Here is a 23,910-nt window from a genome sequence, read left to right on the forward strand (position 1 = left end):
AAACATTCATGTCATTTCAAAACAGAAAGTGCAAGATTGTCAGAGACATTTTAAAACAAGCTATTAGTGCACTTGTGTGCATGATGTCAAAAAGATGACATATCAAAACAACACTAAATTAAAGTGCACTTTTTGTACAGAACGCCACTACAATAGTTTAAAACAAATAAAGTGCACTTTTGTGCATGATGTCACACAAGATATTTCAATAAGTGTCAAATAAAAATGAGCTGCATAATAGGAAATCAAATAGTGTATGTCCTTCACTATGTGGTAGGTTCCTGCGGACGTTATCTCCTTCTGTTGTTGACTATTTTTTTCATATGGTGTTGATGTGGAAATGGTTGCTTGGGCATTTTGTGGGTGTGGCACCGAAGGGAGATGTTGACATGCGGAGTTTCAAGCACTCTCCATTCTCTAGCGGGTGACTTTTCAAATGATGCTACAAATTAGCAGTAATGCTACTTTTTGTAGCAACGCTTTTGCCGCATACTTGACATATTACGGTTGTCTGTTCAACATCTTCCCGCTTGAAGCCAAACCACCGCCAGTGGTTATATACTTATATACCTATATATAGGGCTCCAATTTAACCACGGTAATTGCCGCTACCGCCCTCGTCACTTGCGGTAATGCCCTAAAAATTTAACAACATCTGCGGGAAGAACATGCCGTGACCGCCCTTGACTTTTTACTTGTCAATGGACGAGGGATGTAACAATAAACGGTACAATGATAATTTGCGATAAAATTTCAGACAGTTAGTAATACCGTCTAATTTTTTAATTACCGAAAAACTGTCATTTATTAATGCATTTTTGGCAACGTGAAGTCAGGCGCATGCGCACTAGCGTCGTTTGGCTTGATAATCATGGCGGACTAACTACACAGACTTTGCTCCGGAGATTTCCCCTCGGAGTAAACGGAGCCAAGCGCTTGGTTTAACATCATTTTCCCTTGAAGAGCGCACTGCTGTGTTTAGATGGAGACAGGTGTGGACAATATTGGTTTGACATTGCTACCGGAAAAAAACGTCTAACTTTACGCTGTGTGCGTCTTCGAATCTCCGTTTGGACGTCTCTACGTGGAGTGGGCACTTGTCCCAGTGCGTGTGTGGGTTTTCTCCGGGTACTCCAGTTTTCTCCCACATTCCAAAAAGATGCATGTTAGCTTTGATTGCAGACTGCAAATTTTGTGTGTTAGTGTGAAAGATTGTATATCTAAAACCCTGCGATTGGCTATGCTAATTTGAGTTAGCTTATCTATGAGCTAGTCCATTGTACGTTAGCATTAAGCTTGCAGCATTAGAACCCAACCTTCATCCTGCATAATTGTATTGCTTTTTACAGTTTATTCCAAATTATATTTTTAATCTAACGTGATTCCTACCTACATGTACAGTATGTGCACTTCACGTGTATATATATTGTGCTTTCTTTAGTGTGGTTAGTTTTACAGCATACATTGTATATTGTGAAGAATATCAACAAAAAACCTACATTTTGTTTCCAAATCAAATTCAAAGGACTGTTTCCCAGTGGTCATATCTGGTGGTGTAAATGTGTTTAATGTAATGCTATGAATAAAAGGTGAATATTTCTCCCATCCTCATTCAGTTCATAAATTCCCTATAAAAAGCAGAATTTCCTGTAGAACTAAATTTTTTGTGTATCTTCTCAAGTGTCCATGTGGAAAGAGTAAGAGAGGGCTCAAAATTCGCATTTCAGAACATAAAAGTAGCATTAAGAATTGTGATATAAACTCCTCTGTCGCAAGACACTTTAATAGTGCAGGACATGATATTTGTTCATGGAGGTTTCAGGGTTTGGAAGAAGTGAAACCTTTGAGGAGAGGGGGAGATAGAGAAAAAGTTTTACTGCAACGTGAAGCATTTTGGATACACACGTTACAAACTGAGTACCCTAAACGAGTGTTTTTCAACCTTTTCTGAGCCAAGGCAAATTTTTTTCATTGAAAAAATCCCGAGGCACACCACCAGCAGAAAAAATTTAAAAATGAAACTCAGCAGCCGATATTGACAGTAAAAAGTCATTCTCGCCATTGTTGGATATGAATTGAAACCATAACCATGCATCACTATAACTCTTGTCTCGAAGTAGGTGTACTGTCACCACCTGTCACATCACACCCTGACTTATTTTGAGTTTTTTGGTGTTTTCCTGTGTGTAGTGTTTTAGTTCCACTCCACTATGGACTGGACTCCCACTATTATGTTAGATCCACTATGGACTGGACTCTCACTATTATGTTATATCCACTATGGACTGGATTCTCACACTATTATGCTAGATCCACTATGGACTGGACTCTCACACTATTATGCTAGATCCACTATGGACTGGACTCTCACACTATTTTGTTAGATCCACTACGGACTAGACTCTCACTATTATGTTAGATCCACTATGGACTGAACTCTCACACTATTATGCTAGATCCACTATGGACTGGACTCTCACACTATTTTGTTAGATCCACTATGGACTGGACTCTCACACTATTATGTTAGATCCACTATGGACTGGACTCTCACACTATTATGCTAGGTCCACTATGGACTGGACCCTCACACTATTATGCTAGATCCACTATGGACTGGACTCTCACACTATTTTGTTAGATCCACTATGGACTGGACTCTCACACTATTTTGTTAGATCCACTATGGACTGGACTCTCACACTATTATGTTAGATCCACTATGGACTGGACTCTCACACTATTATGTTAGATCCACTATGGACTGCACTCTCACACTATTATGTTAGATCCACTATGGACTGGACTCTCACTATTATGTTAGATCCACTATGGACTGGACTCTCACTATTATGTTAGATCCACTATGGACTGGACTCTCACACTATTATGTTAGATCCACTATGGACTGGACTATCACTATTATGTTAGATCCACTATGGACTGGACTCTCACACTATTATGTTAGATCCACTATGGACTGGACTTTCACTATTATGTTAGATCCACTATGGACTGGACTCTCACTATTATATTATATCCACTATGGACTTGACTCTCACACTATTATGTTAGATCCACTATGGACTGGACTCTCACTATTATGTTAGATCCACTATGGACTGGACTCTCACACTATTATGTTAGATCGACTACGGACTGGACTCTCACACTATTATGTTAGATCCACTATGGACTGGACTCTCACACTATTATGTTATATCCACTATGGACTGGACTCTCACACTATTATGTTAGCTCCACTAAGGACTGGACTCTCACTATTATTTTAGATCCACTGTGGACTGGACTCTCACACTATTATGTTAGATCCACTACGGACTGGACTCTCACACTATTATGTTAAATCCACTATGGACTGGACTCTCACACTATTATGTTATATCCACTATGGACTGGACTCTCACACTATTATGTTAGCTCCACTAAGGACTGGACTCTCACTATTATGTTATATCCACTATGGACTTGACTCTCACACTATTATGTTATATCCACTATGGACTTGACTCTCACACTATTATGTTAGATCCACTATGGACTGGACTCTCACTATTATGTTAGATCCACTATGGACTGGACTCTCACATTATTATGTTAGATCCACTACGGACTGGACTCTCACACTATTATGTTAGATCCACTATGGACTGGACTCTCACACTATTATGTTAGATCCACTATGGACTGGACTCTCACACTATTATGTTAGATCCACTATGGACTGGACTCTCACACTATTATGTTAGATCCACTATGGACTGGACTCTCACACTATTATGTTAGATCCACTATGGACTGGACTCTCACAATTTTATGTTAGATCTGAGCCGAGGATGTCGTTGTGGCTTGTGCAGCCCTTTGAGACACTCATGATTTAGGGCGATATAAGTAAACATTGAATTTAAATGGGCAGAGATACAAGTGTTCTGAGTTACGCGCTTGGTCGTGGAATGAACCGTGCTCCTAAATTGAGGTACTACTTACACTGTACAGAGCTGAGCCGCTTTTTAAGCCAGACTTTACATGAATCCGCTAGTCTTTCCTACCTGTCGACTGCTGCAGGGCCTGCTGCTGCTGCTGTGCGACGGCAGCTTGTAACGGAGCGTAGGTACAGGCAGGGATGACCGGCGAAGGGAGGTCTCTCAGGTAGTGCAAGACCCCCTCTGACAGGATGGACACATCGGTCTGACTGATATCACTCTCTGCACATGAGGAGTCAAGCACGACTACGTAAAGATACGGGACTGATCATAAAAGATTAGAATGCAGAAAGACACCCACCAGGACTGAGGCTGTGCACTGGGCTGTCTGAAATGGAGGAACTAGCAGTCATCCTGTACAGAGTTGTCGAGTCCAGACCTGAGAAACACAGAGATGACATTATGCGGTTTATTTGGACAAGTAAACGCTTGAAATGGCAAAGGGAGCGAAGATTCCGAAGCAGCAGTGATTTGACATATGACATTGTGGTATATTTACCTAGTTCACCAAGGAAAAGCACTCCTATTAGATAAACATTTTATAATCGTTTCCACATACGGTTCATGCCAGTCTAAGTACCCCCCCCCCGGTTTCTACGAGTGAAAGACGGTGTGAACACGGGATGGCAACATGAGTCATTTCCAATGCATAAAATCCTCCAGGAAAATCAGGTCTAGACAGTTTGATTCAGGAAGGCAATTCTTGAGACAAGTCCCGTCTCTCAGGTAGTTGAGAAAACCATAAAGTGTGTGCATCCAATTCATGGATGCATTTCAGCACCATTGCTACATCAAACTGTTTACATTCCAGACAGACCTTTTGCCGCCCAGGTGGAGATCAATATCGAGATTTTTTTTTCAGCGTGAAAGACACTTTTGGCAAGTGACTCAAAGATGAAAGTGACATGAAACAGTCTGACTGTGCGTCAAGTTCTTTTGGCCCATTTGCTCAAAAAGGTTCTTTATGTCTTCTTATTCATATACTTTTCAAATGTTCTTGTAATCAGACAATACTTTCAGTATATTAGATGGAATTTTTACCTGACCTGTTTCGACTGTCAACTGTTCGACTTGTTTTTCTCACTACGATAGGGCAAAACCATCCTTGCCCAGGCATACCCTCCTGGTTTTGAAGTATAAATAATTGGGGATTTGGCACCAGCCGCGAGACTAGATGAGACCAATCTACGTCTCAGACTAGATGTGACCAATCTAAGTCTCAGACTAGATGGGACCAATCTAAGTCTCAGACTAGATGTGACCAATCTAAGTCTCAGACTAGATGTGACCAATTTAAGTCTCAGACTAGTTGACTATTTGTTCATTTACTGATTATTTTCCGTTTTGACTTCTGTTAAAATGTAATAATCACTTATTCTTCTCTTCTTTGATACTTTACATTGGTTTTGGATGATACCACAAATTTGGGTATCGATCCAATACCAAGTAGTTACAGGATCATACATTGGTCATATTCAAAGTCCTCATGTGTCCAGGGATGCATTTCCTGAGTTTATAAACATAATATGAATTTTTTTTAAACGAAAGAAGATTTTGTGATGCTAAAATATATCGATGTAATCATAGTAGTATCGACTAGATACGCTCCTGTACTTGGTATCATTACAGTGGATGTCAGGTGTAGATCCACCCATGGCATTTGTTTACATTGTGACGCCGTTGAGCTACGGTGTGTAGTGTTTAGCTTTTCCTCGTCCTGCAGTGATAATGGTACTTGTAAGAAACTTACTCAACGGGGGGTGACCGGTATTCTTTAGAGGCGGTATAGTTCCAAATTTGATTTATATTCATATTCATATATATATATATATATATATATATATATATATATATATATATATATATATATATATATATATATATATATATATATATATATATATATATATATATATATATATATATATATATAGATGTGACCAGTCTAAGTCTCAGACTAGATCGGGCCCAGTCTAAGTCTCAGACTAGATCGGGCCAATCTAAGTCTCAGACTAGACCGGACCAATCTAAGTCCCAGACTAGATCGGGCCAATCTAAGTCTCAGACTAGATCGGACCTATCTAAGTCTCAGACTAGATCGGACCAATCTAAGTCTCAGACTAGATCGGACCAATCTAAGTCCCAGACTAGATCGGACCAGTCTAAGTCTCAGACCAGATCGGACCAGTCTAAGTCTCAGACCAGATGTGACCAGTCTAAGTCTCAGACCAGATCGAACCAATCTAAATCTCAGACTAGATCGGACCAATCTAAATCTCAGACTTGATCGGACCAATCTAAGTCTCAGACTAGATCGGGCCAATCTAAATCTCAGACTAGATCGGACCAATCTAAGTCTCAGAGTAGATCGGACCAATCTAAGTCTCAGACTAGATGTGACCGGTCTAAGTCTCAGACTAGATCGAACCAATCTAAATCTCAGACTAGATCGGACCAATCTAAATCTCAGACTAGATCGGACCAATCTAAGTCTCAGACTAGATCGGGCCAATCTAAATCTCAGACTAGATCGGACCAATCTAAGTCTCAGAGTAGATCGGACCAATCTAAGTCTCAGACTAGATGTGACCAATTTAAGTCTCAGAGTAGATCGGACCAATCTAAGTCTCAGACTAGATGTGACCAGTCTAAGTCTCAGACTAGATGTGACCAGTCTAAGTCTCAGACTAGATGTGACCAGTCTAAGTCTCAGACCAGATGTGACCAGTCTAAGTCTCAGACCAGATCGGACCAATCTAAATCTCAGACTAGATCGGACCAATCTAAATCTCAGACTAGATCGGACCAATTTAAGTCTCAGACTAGATCGGGCCAATCTAAGTCTCAGACTAGATCGGACCTATCTAAGTGTCGGACTAGATCGGACCAATCTAAGTCTCAGACTAGATCGGACCAATCTAAGTCTCAGACTAGATCGGACCAATTTAAGTCTCAGACTAGATCGGACCAATCTAAGTCTCAGACTAGATCGGACCAATCTAAATCTCAGACTAGATCGGACCAATCTAAATCTCAGAGTAGATCGGACCAATCTAAGTCTCAGACCAAATCTGACCAATCTAAGTCTAGGACTAGATCTGACCAATCTAAAACTAAGACTACATCTGACCAATCTAAGTCTAAGACCAGATCTGACCAATCTAAGTCTAAGACTAAAACTGACCTGTTTCGACTGTCATCTGCAGTCTTCTTCAGAAGGGTCACCTGACCACTGTGATGTGTTGCCTATCAGCTGTTCTTACAGGCGCCGCTTGATGCTTAGTGGAGTCCATAAAAATTCCATCTGATATACCGAAAATATTGTCTGATTACAAGGAAGTTTGAAAAGTCAATCAACAAACCTTAACTAAATCTTTTGTTGGGCCTGACAAATGGGCTAAAAGAACTTGACGCACAGTCAGACTGTTTCATGTCACTTTCATCTTTGAGTCACTTGCCAAAAGTCTTTCACGCTGAAAAAACAATTAATCTGGATATTGATATCCACCAAGGAGCAAAGTGCTTTCAAATTAATCATTAATACCAGGCGGTCTCTGAATGCTACATATATGCTGCCATAAAGTGGACAATGTGAGTAAATGGAGTAGATCAATGACCCTTGAAAGTACTTTGAAATAATAGCACACCAATGACACAATCCAAACAACCCTCCCTAGTCATGGTGCAAAAAAAATGCAATTAACATTCAGGTCAACACAGATGGTCACACAACACAACCTGCTCACTGAACATTGTGGGTATGACACAACCAAACACCATAAACAATTTCAAAATTACACCCATTTAAATCCATTAGAGTGCATGATGGGGAAAATGTACAACACTCTCTCCACACTTAGGTCCCTTCTGCACTAAACCGGCTAAGGTTAGCCAAGGTAAATCCCACTTAACCTTATCCACACACACACAATGGTCATTTAAGACCCCCTCACCCCCTCCGTCCGCTGTTAACTTATCTGAACAATATCCAGTGTTGTGGTATTTCAATTAACTGGAATCCAGTGTGCTGTGGAGCCCTATTGTAGTGAATCACACCTAAGACGTTATAAATTAATCAAATCTTTAATAAACACGTGGAAGTAAACAATGTGATAAAGAACATTTTACCACAATCAATCTAGGGATGTAGATATCTGGTCAGGACACTCCTCACTCTTTTGCCTTCACCTTCATTGTCCATTCCTTTTTGGTGACTTTATATACTCTGGACCTAGACGTCGACATACATCGCAGACAATAACTGATCCAGTCTGCTTTGCCAGTCCAAATGCATTCGATGTTTTCCGTAGTCTTCCCTTGACGGCCAGGTAATACAAAGCACACGCTACCTTTTTTTATCACATCCACAGGAGCTCGCATTTTCTTTTGTCTCTCCTTAGACAAATGGACAAAGTTTTTCGGTCAGTACACCTGGACATTGGAAAGTTCTCTTGCCGTCTGAGAAGTGTTGTATCCCAAATAGCTGCAATCGCTTTCTCTTAAGGTATTCATGTTTGATTTCCACAAGCGTCTGTTCATGTAGAGGAAGGAGAAACACGGTCATGTCTGGATGACTCGCCGCCATCTTTCTCGTGTTTACCTCCGAGTGGAAACAGGTTAAGAAGCTGGCTGTGGCGCATTCTTTTCGACGTCACTTCCTGTGTGGCGTCACTTCCTCTCCGAACTCAGTTTGTAAACCAACGATGAGTCCATACAGAGCTAAGAGCTGGAGATTCAAGAAATACACGGCGTACTTAACCGTGTAAAAAAATTATCCGGCTTAGTGTAGACATAGCCTTATCCATGTTTGCCGCATTTTAGCTGCTTGATATTTCTGATTGATTACAAAACATTGACTAAAGGCTTAGTGGCCACATGCGTGGACAGCACCTTTTAGCTCTTATTTCCAAAATTGTGTACACTACTGAATTGGGGTCTTATGGCCGCTTATGTGGACACTTATACTGCCATCTGGTGGTGTCAGAAGAGTATAACATACAATGGAATTTGGAAAAAAAAAAGGTGTAAAAATAAGAATTAGCATGTCACTAAACATGAAGTGCACGTTTGTGTACTTATGGACTAAGTACACCATATCAAAAGATGATTCTTAGTTTTTATTCTAATTAGGGTCCAATAAGCCCAAATAGCAAAGAGAAATAAAAAAAAAAAACATGTAAACAAACAGCTTGGGCCTTAAGAGGATATTTAAGGAGGTCATCACAGAAGTAAACAAGGTAGGAGTCAAACTTTCACATACTCTAAATATTTAATTATATTATATATTATCGTATAAATATATGTACACTAGAGATGTCCGATAATGGCTTTTTTGCCGATATCCGATATTCCGATATTGTCCAACTCTTAATTGCAGATTCCGATATCAACCGATACCGATATATACAGTCGTGGCATTAACACATTATTATGCCTAATTTTGTTGTGACGCCCCGCTGGATGCATTAAACAATGTAACAAGGTTTTTCAAAATAAATCAACTCAAGTTATGGAAAAAAATGCCAACATGGCACTGCCATGAGGAGAACATGAGGAGGTTGAGGTGGGCGGGGTTGGGGCGGGGGGTGTATATTGTAGCGTCCCGTAAGAGTTAGTGCTGCAAGGGGTTCTGGGTATTTGTTCTGTTGTCTTTATGTTGTGTTACGGTGCGGATGTTCTCCCGAAATGTGTTTGTCATTCTTGTTTGGTGTGGGTTCACAGTGTGGCGCATATTTGTAACAGTGTTAAAGTTGTTTATACGTTCACCCTCAGTGTGACCTGTATGGCTGTTGACCAAGTATGCCTTGCATTCACTTGTGTGTGTGAAAAGCCATGGATATTATGTGATTGGGCCGGCACGCAAAGGCAGTGCCTTTAAGGCACGCACCGCCCCCAATAATGTTGTCTGAGTGGAAATCGGGAGAAATTCGGGAGAATGGTTGCCCCGGGAGATTTTCGGGAGGGGCACTGAAATTCGGGAGTGTACCGGGAAAATCGGGAGGGTTGGCAAGTATGACTGGGAGACGCAACTGCTCTGTACTTCTCGCTACGTCCGTGTACCACTCCGTACAGCGGCGTTTTAAAAAGTCATAAATTTTACTTTTTGAAACCGATACCGATAATTTCCGATATTACATTTTAAAGCATTTATCGGCCGATAATATCGGCAGTCCGATATTATCGGACATCTCTAATGTACACACATATATACCTGTATATATTATATATACAGTATATATTTATTTATATATAAGTATATATATACACTACCGTTCAAAAGTTTGGGGTCACCCAAACAATTTTGTGGAATAGCCTTCATTTCTAAGAACAAGAATAGACTGTCGAGTTTCAGATGAAAGTTCTCTTTTTCGGGCCATTTTGAGCGTTTAATTGACTCCACAAATGTGATGCTCCAGAAACTCAATCTGCTCAAAGGAAGGTCAGTTTTGTAGCTTCTGTAACGAGCTAAACTGTTTTCAGATGTGTGAACATGATTGCACAAGGGTTTTCTAATCATCAATTAGCCTTCTGAGCCAATGAGCAAACACATTGTACCATTAGAACACTGGAGTGATAGTTGCTGGAAATGGGCCTCTATACACCTATGTAGATATTGCACCAAAAACCAGACATTTGCAGCTAGAATAGTCATTTACCACATTAGCAATGTATAGAGTGTATTTCTTTAAAGTTAAGACTAGTTTAAAGTTATCTTCATTGAAAAGTACAGTGCTTTTCCTTCAAAAATAAGGACATTTCAATGTGACCCCAAACTTTTGAACGGTAGTGTATATGTAAATATGTAAAGGTTTGTTGATAGTTAAACATGGAATTAAACAAAGCAAAAAGTTAAACAGTGTCACGTTAACATTGCAGCTACTGTAGAAAAAGTGTTCTATTTTAGTACAGTATCACATACCAAATAAAGTCTATGGCACATGTCAAGGACTAGACATTTTAGGGCATGCGAAACCAGTTTACTACAATGAGCACACTGTGTAAGTAAGACAGGAAGTGGTTCGGTTGTCTATGCACATGAAGCTTTGATGTAAAAGGCTTGCCTTTGATTCTTCCTACATGTAACTAATTGACAAAGGAGGCAATGTTGCTCCTGCACATGCAATTCTACGCATGTATGCCTCCCTGACTGGATCCACTTGTCTGTGCGTCCACACTTGTGCAAACGCTGGCATGAGGGTGGGAGGCAGATGGCGTGAGGGAGACAGTCGCACATAGATGGAAAGACAGCGAGGCGGACGGAGTGTCGGACGACAAGACACGGATAGAGGACCTACCTCTCTGCTCTATGGCTTGGACCAGGCTGACGAGGGCCGCGGGAGCCGTCTCTGGTGGTGTGAACTGCTCACTCAGGTCCGGCACTGAAGCAGCTGAAACAACAATACAAAGCACTGTGTTACACTTTGACCACAGAGCCTGCAGAGAGCCACGGGGGTGCTGGGAGATTGACAGCAGCACAGTTAACTGGGAGCGTTTAGACCAGGGGTGTCCAAACTGTTTGACTTGGGGGGCCACGTTGGGCTAAAAAAATTTGGCCGGGGGTCGATTGCATATAAAGTATCACTCACACACATACATACATACATACATACATACATATATATATATATATATATATATATATATATATATATATATATATATATATATATATATATATATATATATATATATATATATATATATATATATATATATAGATATATATATATATAGATATATATATATATATATATAGATATATATATATATATATATATATAGATATATATATATATATATATAGATATATATATATATATATATATCTATATATATATATATATATATATATATATATATATATATATATATATATATATATATATATATATATATATATATACAGTATATATATATATCTATATATATATATCTATTAGGGCTGGGGGACTTATTGATATACGCGATAAATCGCGGGTTTGTCTCTGTGCGATATAGAAAATGACTATATCGTGATATAACAGTATACGTTCTCACGCAGTTGCTTTTAGCTGCTGGTGTTACACTACAGGCTCTTCCCACTCTTTCTTGTCTCTCCTTCTCACAGACAGCAAGTGCACCTTCTTACATACGTCACATACTGTCACGTCATACGTCATATACGTATACGCCCTCGCGGAGCAGAGAGGTAGCGGCATGGGTAACGTTAGCTGTGGTGCGAGTGGTAATACGAGAGAAAGAAGGTGCGAATCTGGTAACAAATGAAGGAAGAAATAATTCCCAAGAAAAACAGCAGGTGGTCCATCGTCTGGCGGTGGTTTGGCTTCAAGCGGGAAGATGTTGAACAGACAACCGTAATATGTCAAGTGTGGGGCAAAAGCGTTTCTACAAAAAGTAGCATTACTGCTAATATGTAGCATCATTTGAAAAGTCACCTGCTAGAGAATGAAGAGTGCTTACTCCGCATGTCAACATCTCCATTCGGTGCCACACCCACAAAATGCCCAAGCAACCATTTCCACATCAACAACGTATGAAAAAAATAGTTAACAACAGAAGGAGATAATGTCCGCAGGAACCTACCATATAGTGAAGGACATACACTATTTGATTTCCTATTATGCAGCTCATTTTTATTTGACACTTATTGAAATATCTTGTGTGACATTAGGGCTGAACGATTTATCGTTTTCAGATCGAAATTGCGATTTCAGAAGTCTCAATCTTGAGATCGTGAAGGCTTCGGTTTTAGACGAACGTTATTTAGCTCTCCTGGCTGACATGTCTGTTGTGTATATGCAGCCTGCTCGTGCTACTCTCATGCCTTGTCAAACTCACCAATCAGAAGTGGTAAACTACTTGTGAGCAGGGCATGCCGTCACGCTAACCAATCAGAGGCGGCCATTGACGAGGCTACCGCGTACACGCCCACTAACAACTTTGGTGAAGAAACAAACGTCCTGGAGGAAATGGCTGCTGCCGCCGGGTCAGAAGTGGAGGAGGATTTAGTTTTAATACAGAAGAAGAGCAGCACGTCTGTCATTTGGGACTACTTCGGTTTCGAAACTTCAGATGTGCATCAGAAACAGGTACTTTGTAAAACTTGTCGGGCCAAAGTCGCCACATCCCAAGGCAACACGACTAATTTATTCCGGCACTTGAAAAATCACCACCGGCAGTTACACGACGAATGTATGACCAAAAAGTCCGGTGAAAAGTCAACCCCGAGCGATTCAGCCCATTGTAGCAAACATACCACAATTACAGCGTCGTTTGCCAGTATAACTCCTTATGAGAAGAGCAGCCGTTCTATTGTTAACAGAATAGATGTGCAATATTTGGGTGCTGCTAAGCGGTAAATGAATGACCCACCTATTTTAATGTCTGACATATTTTTCAGAAGGGCAGAGGTTGGGTCATTTTGTTTTTGTAATAGTATTTTCTTTATTACCATTACTTTTCAATTTCACTTTAAAATATTGTTCAGGTTTCTTCCAGGGTTGAATAAAGTACTTGAATTGCTGCTATAGATGTTGATAGGCTAGCTCTCTTGAGCCATAAAAGACTGACCTACCTACTTGAGTATAAGACTGTTTACATAAGGTCAGGATCCTTTTTTTCCTTTATTGAAGTTGTTGAATTTTGTTTTTCTTATTATATATTAAGCATTGCTTTTTGTGTTGGAATTGTTTTGTATTTTATTTAACTTAAACTTTTTTATTTATCTTAACATAATTAAGGTTTTTGTACTGGTTTTAGTTCTTTAGTTTTAATAACTGCTGTTGGTCAAGAACTTTGGAGAATGTACATGCATGTTTCTTAATAAATACATGTTTGAAGCAATTCTTACCTTTTAGTATTCATCCTTGCATTACATAGCATTTAATGTTTTCATGGTATATCATTTTTTGTCATGTTTTAAATCTGTTACTGTTACTGAAGCTTGATTTGAAAAGAAATCGTGAGTCAAAATCGAAATCGCAATTTCTGTCAGAAAAATCGTGATCAGATTTTTTCCTGAAATCGTTCAGCCCTATGTGACATCATGTTTTTAAACTATTGTAGTGGCGTTCTGGACAAAAATTGCACTTTAATTTAGTGTTGTTTTGATATGTCATCTTAGTCAGTGGTCCCCAACCTTTTTGTAGCTGGGGACTGGTCAACGCTTGAAAATTTGTCCCACGGACGGGGGGGGGGGGGGGGGGGGGGGGGGGGGGGGGATTTTTTTTTCCCCATAAAGAAATACAATCATGTGTGCTTACGGACTGTATCCATGCAGACTGTATTGATCTATATTTACTATGTTGATTTGATTTAAAAATAAATAAATAAATAAATAAAAATAAAAATATTTTTTGCACGCCCCGGTACCAATCGGTCCACGGACCAGTGGTTGGGGACCACTGATCTTAGTGACATCATGCACAAAAGTGCACTAATAGCTTGTTTTAAAATGTCTCTGACAATCTTGCACTTTCTGTTTGGAAATGACATGAATGTTTGTGCCACTGCTTAATAACTGTTTAATAAATACACTTTTGATAAATTGACTTAGTTCTCTGCCTGAAAGTTTAAAATGAGCATATATTAATGCAGTATGAAGAAGAATGTTTTAATGTAGACACATAGAATCATCATACTGCTGTGATTATATGCATCAAGTGTTCATTCAAGGCTAAGGCAAAATATGGAGATATATATCGTGTATCGTGACATGGCCTAAAAATATCCAGATATTAAAAAAAGGCCATATCACCCAGCCCTAATATATATACACACACATATATATATATATATATATATATATATATATATATATATATATATATATATATATATATATATATATATATATATATATATATATATATATATATATATATATATATATAAAAGTAACACACACATATATATATATATATACACACATACTTTACATATATACACACATATATACATATATACACTCATTTGTACATATATACACACATATACATATAATCACACACATATGTACATACACTACCGTTCAAAAGTTTGGGGTCACATTGAAATGTCCTTATTTTTGAAGGAAAAGCACTGTACTTTTCAATGAAGATAACTTTAAACTAGTCTTAACTTTAAAGAAATACACTCTATACATTGCTAATGTGGTAAATGACTATTCTAGCTGCAAATGTCTGGTTTTTGGTGCAATATCTACATAGGTGTATAGAGGCCCATTTCCAGCAACTATCACTCCAGTGTTCTAATGGTACAATGTGTTTGCTCATTGGCTCAGAAGGCTAATTGATGATTAGAAAACCCTTGTGCAATCATGTTCACACATCTGAAAACAGTTTAGCTCGTTACAGAAGCTACAAAACTGACCTTCCTTTGAGCAGATTGAGTTTCTGGAGCATCACATTTGTGGGGTCAATTAAACGCTCAAAATGGCCAGAAAAAGAGAACTTTCATCTGAAACTCGACAGTCTATTCTTGTTCTTAGAAATGAAGGCTATTCCACAAAATTGTTTGGGTGACCCCAAACTTTTGAACGGTAGTGTATATACATACATATACACATAAATATATACACACATATATACATATTAGTGTTGTCCCGATACCAATGTTTTGGTACCAGTATCGGTACCAAAATGTATTACAATACTTTTCAGTACTTTTCGATACTTTTTTATAAATAAAGGGGACCACAAAAAATTGCAATATTGGCTTTATTTTAACAAAACATCTTAGGGTATATTAAACATATGTTTCTTAATGCAAGTTTGTCCTTAAATAAAATAGTGAACATACTAGACAACTTGTCTTTTAGTAGTAAGTAAACAAACAGACTCCTAAATAGTCTGCTGACTTATGCAGTAACATATTGTGTCATTAATACACCCATTATTTTGTCAACATTATTAAGGACAAGTGGTAGAAAATGAATTATTAATCTACTTGTTCATTTACTGTTAATATCTGCTTACTTTCTCTTTTAACATGTTCTATCTACACTTCTGTTAAAATGTAATCATCACTTATTCTTCTCTTCTTTGATACTTTACATTAGTTTTGGATGATACCACACATTTGGGTATCGATCCGATACCAAGTAGTTACAGGATCCTACATTGGTCATATTCAAAGTCCTCATGTGTCCAGGGACGTATTTCCTGAGTTTATAAACATAATATGAATTTTTTTTTTTAAATGAAAGAAGATTTTGTGATGCTAAAAAATATCGATGTAATCATAGTAGTATCGACTAGATACGCTCTTGTACCCATACGTATCATTACAGTGGATGTCAGGTGTAGATCCACACATGGCGTTTGTTTACATTGTGACGCCGGTGAGCTATTGTATCCTCCTACGGTGTGTAGTGAAGCATGTTTAGCTATTCCTCGTCCTGCAGGGATGATACTTGTAAGAAACTTACTCTACCGGGGTGTGACCGGTACTTTTTAGAGGCGGTATAGTACTGAATATGATTCATATTCATATATATATATATATATATATATATATATATATATATATATATATATATATATATATATATATATATATATATATATATATATATATATATATATATATATATATACTGATTTAGACACTCAGAAAAGAGTATACAATGTTAAAGGATACACCACTATGCAAAGGGCAACATATAAAAAGTTATTTTAACCTCCATTTCCAAGAAGAACAGCTGTCTAACTTAACTTTACCTTTCCTTTTCCCAGCCTTTATTTACACAACTATTGGACACCACTTCAAAATTGCACAGGGGGGAGAAGATCTTAAACCCCAAGATCCTTTAAATTCATTTTAGACATGTCATTTTTTTTTTTTAGTGTTTCCCTGCAATTAGACTGGTAAATCATTTTGGTATGGAAATAAAGCACATTAGTCGATCAGATAGTGAAGCATTGCTGCAGATCCTTGAGTTTCAGTAAAAAAAGTGGATATCACCTTTCTTGCTTGCACCCTGGAAATAATTTAGGGCTTAACAGCTTAACAAAATGAGGTTAAGAGCAAATAAAAGGGAACCAAATAAGATACATGGTCTATTGCTCGGATAATATTGTGGGAGTCAAATAAAGAGACATGGCGGAAATTGGACAATATTTTCATTCATCGTTAGGGGAAACATAGACATGGTAATTTTTGTTTTTCTGTCCAATATTCATTTAGTACAGTACTTCAAAATGTTAAAATATTGTGTTCAAATAAACCTCCAGGTGCACAAGGTAAGTGTTTAAAACGACTTGGAGGGCATGGTTAGCATGTCGCCATTTGCTTTTTGGGGGTGATGGGTAAATGACGCCTCGGTGAGTGAATGGCACACTCACTAGCTGTCATTTGTCATCGGTGCCTGGGTTGATATTCGATAAATGAAAATTGAGTAGGTAAGTTTTCCAGCCTCGATAGCCGCCGTATGTATGCGTTGTTACGGATTACAAGAGCAATCACTCTTTTGTGGGAGTACCGTATTTTTCTGAGTATAAGTCGCTCCGGAGTATAAGTCGCACCGGCCGAAAATGTATAATAAAGAAGGAAGAAAACATATATTAGTCGCACTGGAGTATAAGTCGCATTTTTTGGGGAAATGTATTCGATAAAACCCAACACCAAGAATAGACATTTGAAAGGCAATTTAAAATAAATAAAGAATAGTGAACAACAGGCTGAATAAGTGTACGTTATATGAGGCATAAATAACCAACTGAGAACGTGCCTGGTATGTTAACGTAACATATTATGGTAAGAGTCATTCAAATAACTATAACATATAGAACATGCTATACGTTTACCAAACAATCTGTCACTCCTAATCGCTAAATCCCATGAAATCTTATACGTCTAGTCTCTTACGTGAATGAGCTAAATAATATTTGATATTTTACGCTAATGTGTTAATAATTTCACACATAAGTCGCTTCTGAGTATAAGTCGCACCCCCGGCCAAACTATGAAAAAAAATGCGACTTGTAGTCCGAAAAATACGGTAATAGTAACTGCTGTAAAACTCCCAACGGTTCGTATTGATAATTGATTTTTAGATGGATCGCAATTTGGACATGGACGATTATAAAATCGATTAGGAAACGTCAATAATTGATTGATTTATTGTAAATAAAGTAATGCAGACAGTTCTAAAATGTGGCTGACTGCAGCAAACCACCTCATCCAGGGAGCCAATCAGCTCCTTATGTTCCAGTTTTGCACACATTTCTATTAATTTAACAAATGTAATTCCTTAAAGGCCTACTGAAATGAGATTTTCTTATTTAAACGGGGATAGCAGGTCCATTCTATGTGTCATACTTGATCATTTCGCGATATTGCCATATTTTTGCTGAAAGGATTTAGTAGAGAACATCGACGATAAAGTTCGCAACTTTTGGTCGCTGACAAAAAAGCCTTGCCTGTACCGGAAGTAGCGTGACATCATCCGCACATTGTTTACAATCATGGCCACATGCAGCGAGAGCGATTCGGACCGAGAATGCGACGATTTCCCCATTAATTTGAGCAAGGATGAAAGATTCGTGGATGAGGAAAGTGAGAGTGAAGGACTAGAGGGCAGTGGAAGCGATTCAGATAGGGAAGATGCTGTGAGAGGCGGGTGGGACCTGATATTCAGCTGGGAATGACTAAAACAGTAAATAAACACAAGACATATATATACTCTATTAGCCACAACACAACCAGGCTTATATTTAATATGCCACAAATTAATCCCGCATAACAAACACCTCCCCCCTCCCGTCCATATAACCCGCCAATACAACTCAAACACCCGCACAACACACTCAATCCCACAGCCCAATGTACTGTTCACCTCCGTAAAGTTCATACAGCACATATATTTCCCCAAAGTTACGTACGTGACATGCACATAGCGGCACGCACGTACGGGCAAGCGATCAAATGTTTGGAAGCCAAAGCTCATGCGTACTCACGGTAGCGCGTATCCAACTCAAAGTCCTCCTGGTAAGAGTCTCTGTTGTCCCATCTCCACAAGCATGCGTATCCAACTCAAAGTCCTCCTGGTAAGAGTCTCTGTTGTCCCAGTTCTCCACAGGCCAATGGTAAAGCTTGACTGTCATCGTTCGGGAATGTAAACAATGAAACACCGGCTACGACGTAGCCGCTACGTGTTTTTGTTGCTGCAGCCGGCCGTTAATACACCGCTTCCCACCTACAGCTTTCTTCTTTGCTATCTCCATTGTTCATTAAACAAATTGCAAAAGATTCACCAACACAGATGTCCAGAATACTGTGGAATTTTGCGATGAAAACAGACGACTTAATAGCTGGCCCCAATGGTGTCCCAAAATGTCCGCTACAATCCGTGACGTCACGCACAAACATCATCATACCGAGATGTTTTCAGCAGGATATTTCGCGGAAATTTAAAATTGCACTTTACTAATCTAACCCGGCCGTATTGGCATGTGTTGCAATGTTAAGATTTCATCATTGATATATAAACTATCAGACTGCGTGGTCGGTAGTAGTGGCTTTCAGTAGGCCTTTAATACAAATGCACTGTTTTTAAAAGTTGCAAGTGACAAACGCTTATTTAGTGAAATGAAAAGAAATGTAAAACTGCACCAATGTACATTAAAGATGCAATAATAATCGTTTTTTAATCGAATCGTAGCTCCTGAATCGTAATCCAATTGTGAGGTGCACTAAGATTCCCACCTCTAATTACCCTATTAAATCAAAATGTTTGAAAAACCGTGATTGATAAACACACTTTGATAACATTATGGAGATAAACTAGTGTTCGCTTGCTGGCTAGCTTAAACCAGTGTTTTTCAACCACTGTGCCGTGAGATACAGTCTGGTGTGCCGTGGGAGATTATCTAATTTCACCTATTTGGGTTAAAAATATTTTTTGCAAACCAGTAATTATAGTCTGCAAATGATGTGTTGTTGTTGAGTGTCTGTGCTGTCTAGAGCTTGGCAGAGTAACCCTGTAATACTCTTCCATATCAGTAGGTGGCAGCAGGTAGCTAATTGCTTTGTAGATGTGGGAAACAGCAGGAGGCAGCGTGCAGGTAAAAAGGTGTCTAATGCTTAAACCAAAAAAAAACAAAAGGTGAGTGCCCCTAAGAAAAGGCATTGAAGCTTAGGGAAGGCTATGCAGAACGAAACTACAACTGAACTGGCTACAAAGTAAACAAAAACAGAATGCTGGACGACAGCAAAGACTTACTGTGGAGCAAAGTACATCGTACTTGACATGACAATCAACAATGTTTGTTTGATTGATTGATTGATTGAAACTTTTATTAGTAGATTGCACAGTACAGTACATATTCCGTACAATTGACCACTAAATGGTAACACCCCAATAAGTTTTTCAACTTGTTTTTAAGTCGGGGTCCACATAAATCAATTCATGTCCCCACAAAGAAGGATAAAAACTACTGAAATATTCTTGATTGCTAAAACAAAGTAGATGTGGGAAATATCGCTCAAAAGAAGACATGAAACTACTACAGGAAAATACCGAAAAAAGAGAAAAAGCCACCAACATAGGAGCGCAAGACAAGAACTAAAACACTACACACAGGAAAACAGCAAAAAAGTCAAAATAAGTCAGGGTGTGACAGTACACCTACTTTGAGACAAGAGCTATAGTGATGCATGCTTGGTTATGGTTTAAAGTCATATCCAACAATTGCGACAACGACTTTTTACTGTCAACTGAGTTTCGTTTTTTAATGTTTTCTGCTGGTGGTGTGCCTCTAGATTTTTTCATTGCAAAAAATGTGCCTTGGCTCAAAAAAGGTTGAAAAACACAGACTTAAACGCCAACATGTAAACAAGAAACATGAACGTCTTTTCCCATTAAGAATCGTCATTCCCCGATCTAAACTTATACAAACGCATCACTGCCTAAACAAGTGAACTGCAGTATTCACATTAAACAGAAAGTCATCGATATAAACTCCACAGCGTCAAGTTGAAACAGACGGACACGGACTCCGTTCGACAGGAAGTGAATTTGCGTGACGTCACAAAAACCAGAAGTGAAATAACTGATTGTGCAATTCTAACGTTTACAAATTAAAATGGAAAACGATAAACATATTTAAACACACAAATAGAAATGATATTGCCCTTATGAAGGCAGAACAATATTTCATGTTTCCTCTGCCAAGAAAGTACATTGTGTCTATTTAGTTTAGTTATTAAAAAAATACAACTTGGTTAAAATATTTTAGTGTAATTACTTTTTGAGCACATTCAACAATATTATTGATTACCATGATAATTTAGTCACAACAACTTTATTTAGCCACTTTATTTATTGTGTTGGTTGTGTATATTTGAGGGTCCCCCACCAACAAAAGGCAAAAATGGCTACTAGTCACCTTCTGTGAGCAGAATGTTTCTAACTCCTGTTATTTATTTTACAACATTTATTTTACACCAAATAACAGGAGTTAGAAACATTCTGCCATTTGTTTACAACTGAATGGAATGCTAACGTGGGGGATTGCGACTATTTTGGACCGGTAGTAGTCGATCCACAGCGATGGTTCTGCCACACAATACCTCAATGCTAACGAGGGGAAATTACACTTCAAAGTTAGGATTGTTTTTGCATCAAATCAGCTGTTTTTCTCACTAAAATAGAACAGAAACATCCTTGTCCAGGCACACCCTCCTGGTTTTGGAGTATAAACATTTGGGGTTTTGGCACCAGCCGCTACACTAGTTCTGACCAATCTAAGTCTCAGGATAGATCTGACCAATCTAAGTCTCAGACTAGATCTGACCAATCTGAGTCTCAGACTAAATCGGACCAATCTGAGTCTCAGACTAGATTTGACCAATCTAATTCTAAGACTAGATCTGACCAATCTAAGTCTCAGACTAGATCGGACCAATCTAAGTCTCAGACTAGATCGGACCAATCTAAGTCTCAGACTAGATCGGACCAATCTAAGTCTAAGACTACATCTGACCAATCTAAGTCTAAGACTCTGACCAATCTGAGTCTCAGGCTAGATCTGACCAATCTGAGTCTTAGACTAGAGTTGACCAATCTAAATCTAAGACTAGGTCTGACCAATCTAAGTCTCAGACTAGATCGGACCAATCTAAATCTCAGACTAGATCGGACCAACCTAAGTCTCAGACTAGATCGGACCAATCTAAGTCTCAGACTAGATCGGACCAATCTAGGTCTAAAACTACATCTGACCAATCTGAGTCTCAGGCTAGATCTGACCAATCTGAGTCTCAGACTAGATGTGACCAATCTAAATCTAAGACTAAATGTGACCAATCTAAGACTAGATGTGACCAATCTAAATCTCAGACTAGATCGGACCAATCTAAATCTAAGACTAGATGTGACCAATCTGAGTCTCGGACTAGAAGTGACCAATCTGAGTCTCAGACTAGATGTGACCAATCTGAGTCTCAGACTACATTGGACCAATCCAAGTCTCAGACTAGATCGGACCAATCACTAGATGTGACCAATCTAAGTCTCAGACTAGATCGGACAAATCTAAGTCTCAGACTAGGTGTGACCAATCTAAATCTAAGACTAGGTGTGACCAATCTAAGTCTAAGACTAGGTGTGACCAATCTAAGTCTAAGATAAGATCGAACCAATCTAAGTCTCAGATCAGATCTGACCAATCTAAGTCTCAGACCAGATCTGACCAATCTAAGTCTCAGACTAGATCTGACCAAACTAAGTCTCAGACTAGATCTGACCAATATAAGTCTCAGACTAGATCTGACCAACCTAAGTCTCAGACTAGATCTGACCAACCTAAGTCTAAGATAGATCTGACCAATCTAAGTCTAAGACTAGATCTGACCAACCTAAGTCTCAGACCAGATCTGACCAACCTTAGTATATAACTAGATCTGACCAAGCTTAGTATATAACTAGATCTGACCAATCTAAGTCTAAGACTAGATCTGACCAACCTAAGTCTAAGACTAGATCTGACCAACTTAAGTATAAGACTGGATCTGACCAACCTAAGTATAAGACTAGATCTGACCAATCTAAGCCTAAGACTAGATCTGACCAACCTAAGTCTCAGACTAGATCTGACCAACCTAAGTATAAGACTAGATCTGACCAATCTAAGTCTAAGACTAGATCTGACCAACCTAAGTCTCAGACTAGATCTGACCAACCTAAGAGTAAGACTAGATCTGACCAATCTAAGTTTCAGACTAGATCTGATGAAGTCTACTCGGATGATGGACCAAACGTCTTCCAAGACAAACCAAACAGTCCAGTTGTGACGACTTAATGACCTGAGACTACAAAGACCTGAAGAATGACAACATCCATAGACATGTTTCGCGTTAAATCTTTTGTTTTACTATTCTATGTTATAGGTACTGGCTATTAATCATATTCAGCCATTTTTTTCATTTGAAATGTAGTTTTGAATGACAAAGAATCCAGCGATATTCTTTAAAAAAGTGTTAGTTTTAAGTACATTCTTTGCAACCCTGCTTGGACCAAGTCACACAACATCTCAGTAGGAGTGAAAGACACCAGGAGAAGGTGAAGGCAGAGGGTGGCGATTCCATTTCCTTCATTCCCTTCTCTTTATCTCCCTCTTTTCTTTTCTCCTGTCCAGCTTTCTCTCCTCGCTGCTTTGCCTTAGCTCTTTGCGTGAGTGGAGCACAATAAAGGATTTAATCAAAACTCCTGAACAAGCAAAAGCCCCGTGGCAGTACGCCAGGCGCGGCTCAGCCGGGACATGCAGGCACGCAGCGCCTCCTGTCGGGTCCCGGGGCAGGTTGGGGAAACGAGGGGAGCGAGTGTGGGGGTAACGCCAGGAGAGGGGAGGGCTGGGCCTGACCAGGACTTGGCACTCGGCTTCTGCTCCTGTGAAGTCGCCGCTGA

The 23,910-nt window shown here is 38.9% G+C and overlaps 1 protein-coding gene across 1 annotated transcript in view; it reads right to left on the minus strand.

Annotated features, from left to right (window-relative positions):
* The window catches only part of LOC133631451 (phosphatidylinositol 3-kinase regulatory subunit gamma-like), a 61,914-nt gene that overhangs the window by 37,713 nt on the left and 291 nt on the right, over nt 1-23,910 (minus strand). The window contains exons 2-5 of the mRNA XM_062023652.1: nt 23,719-23,906; nt 11,300-11,392; nt 4,306-4,383; nt 4,071-4,226 (exon numbers count right to left, since the gene is read on the minus strand). Coding sequence (XP_061879636.1) covers nt 4,071-4,226; nt 4,306-4,383; nt 11,300-11,392; nt 23,719-23,906 — 515 coding nt within the window. The remainder of the gene's footprint in view (nt 1-4,070; nt 4,227-4,305; nt 4,384-11,299; nt 11,393-23,718; nt 23,907-23,910) is intronic.

The sequence above is a fragment of the Entelurus aequoreus genome, linkage group LG16 (genome assembly GCF_033978785.1).
Source record: "Entelurus aequoreus isolate RoL-2023_Sb linkage group LG16, RoL_Eaeq_v1.1, whole genome shotgun sequence".
In the NCBI taxonomy this organism is placed as follows: domain Eukaryota; kingdom Metazoa; phylum Chordata; class Actinopteri; order Syngnathiformes; family Syngnathidae; genus Entelurus; species Entelurus aequoreus.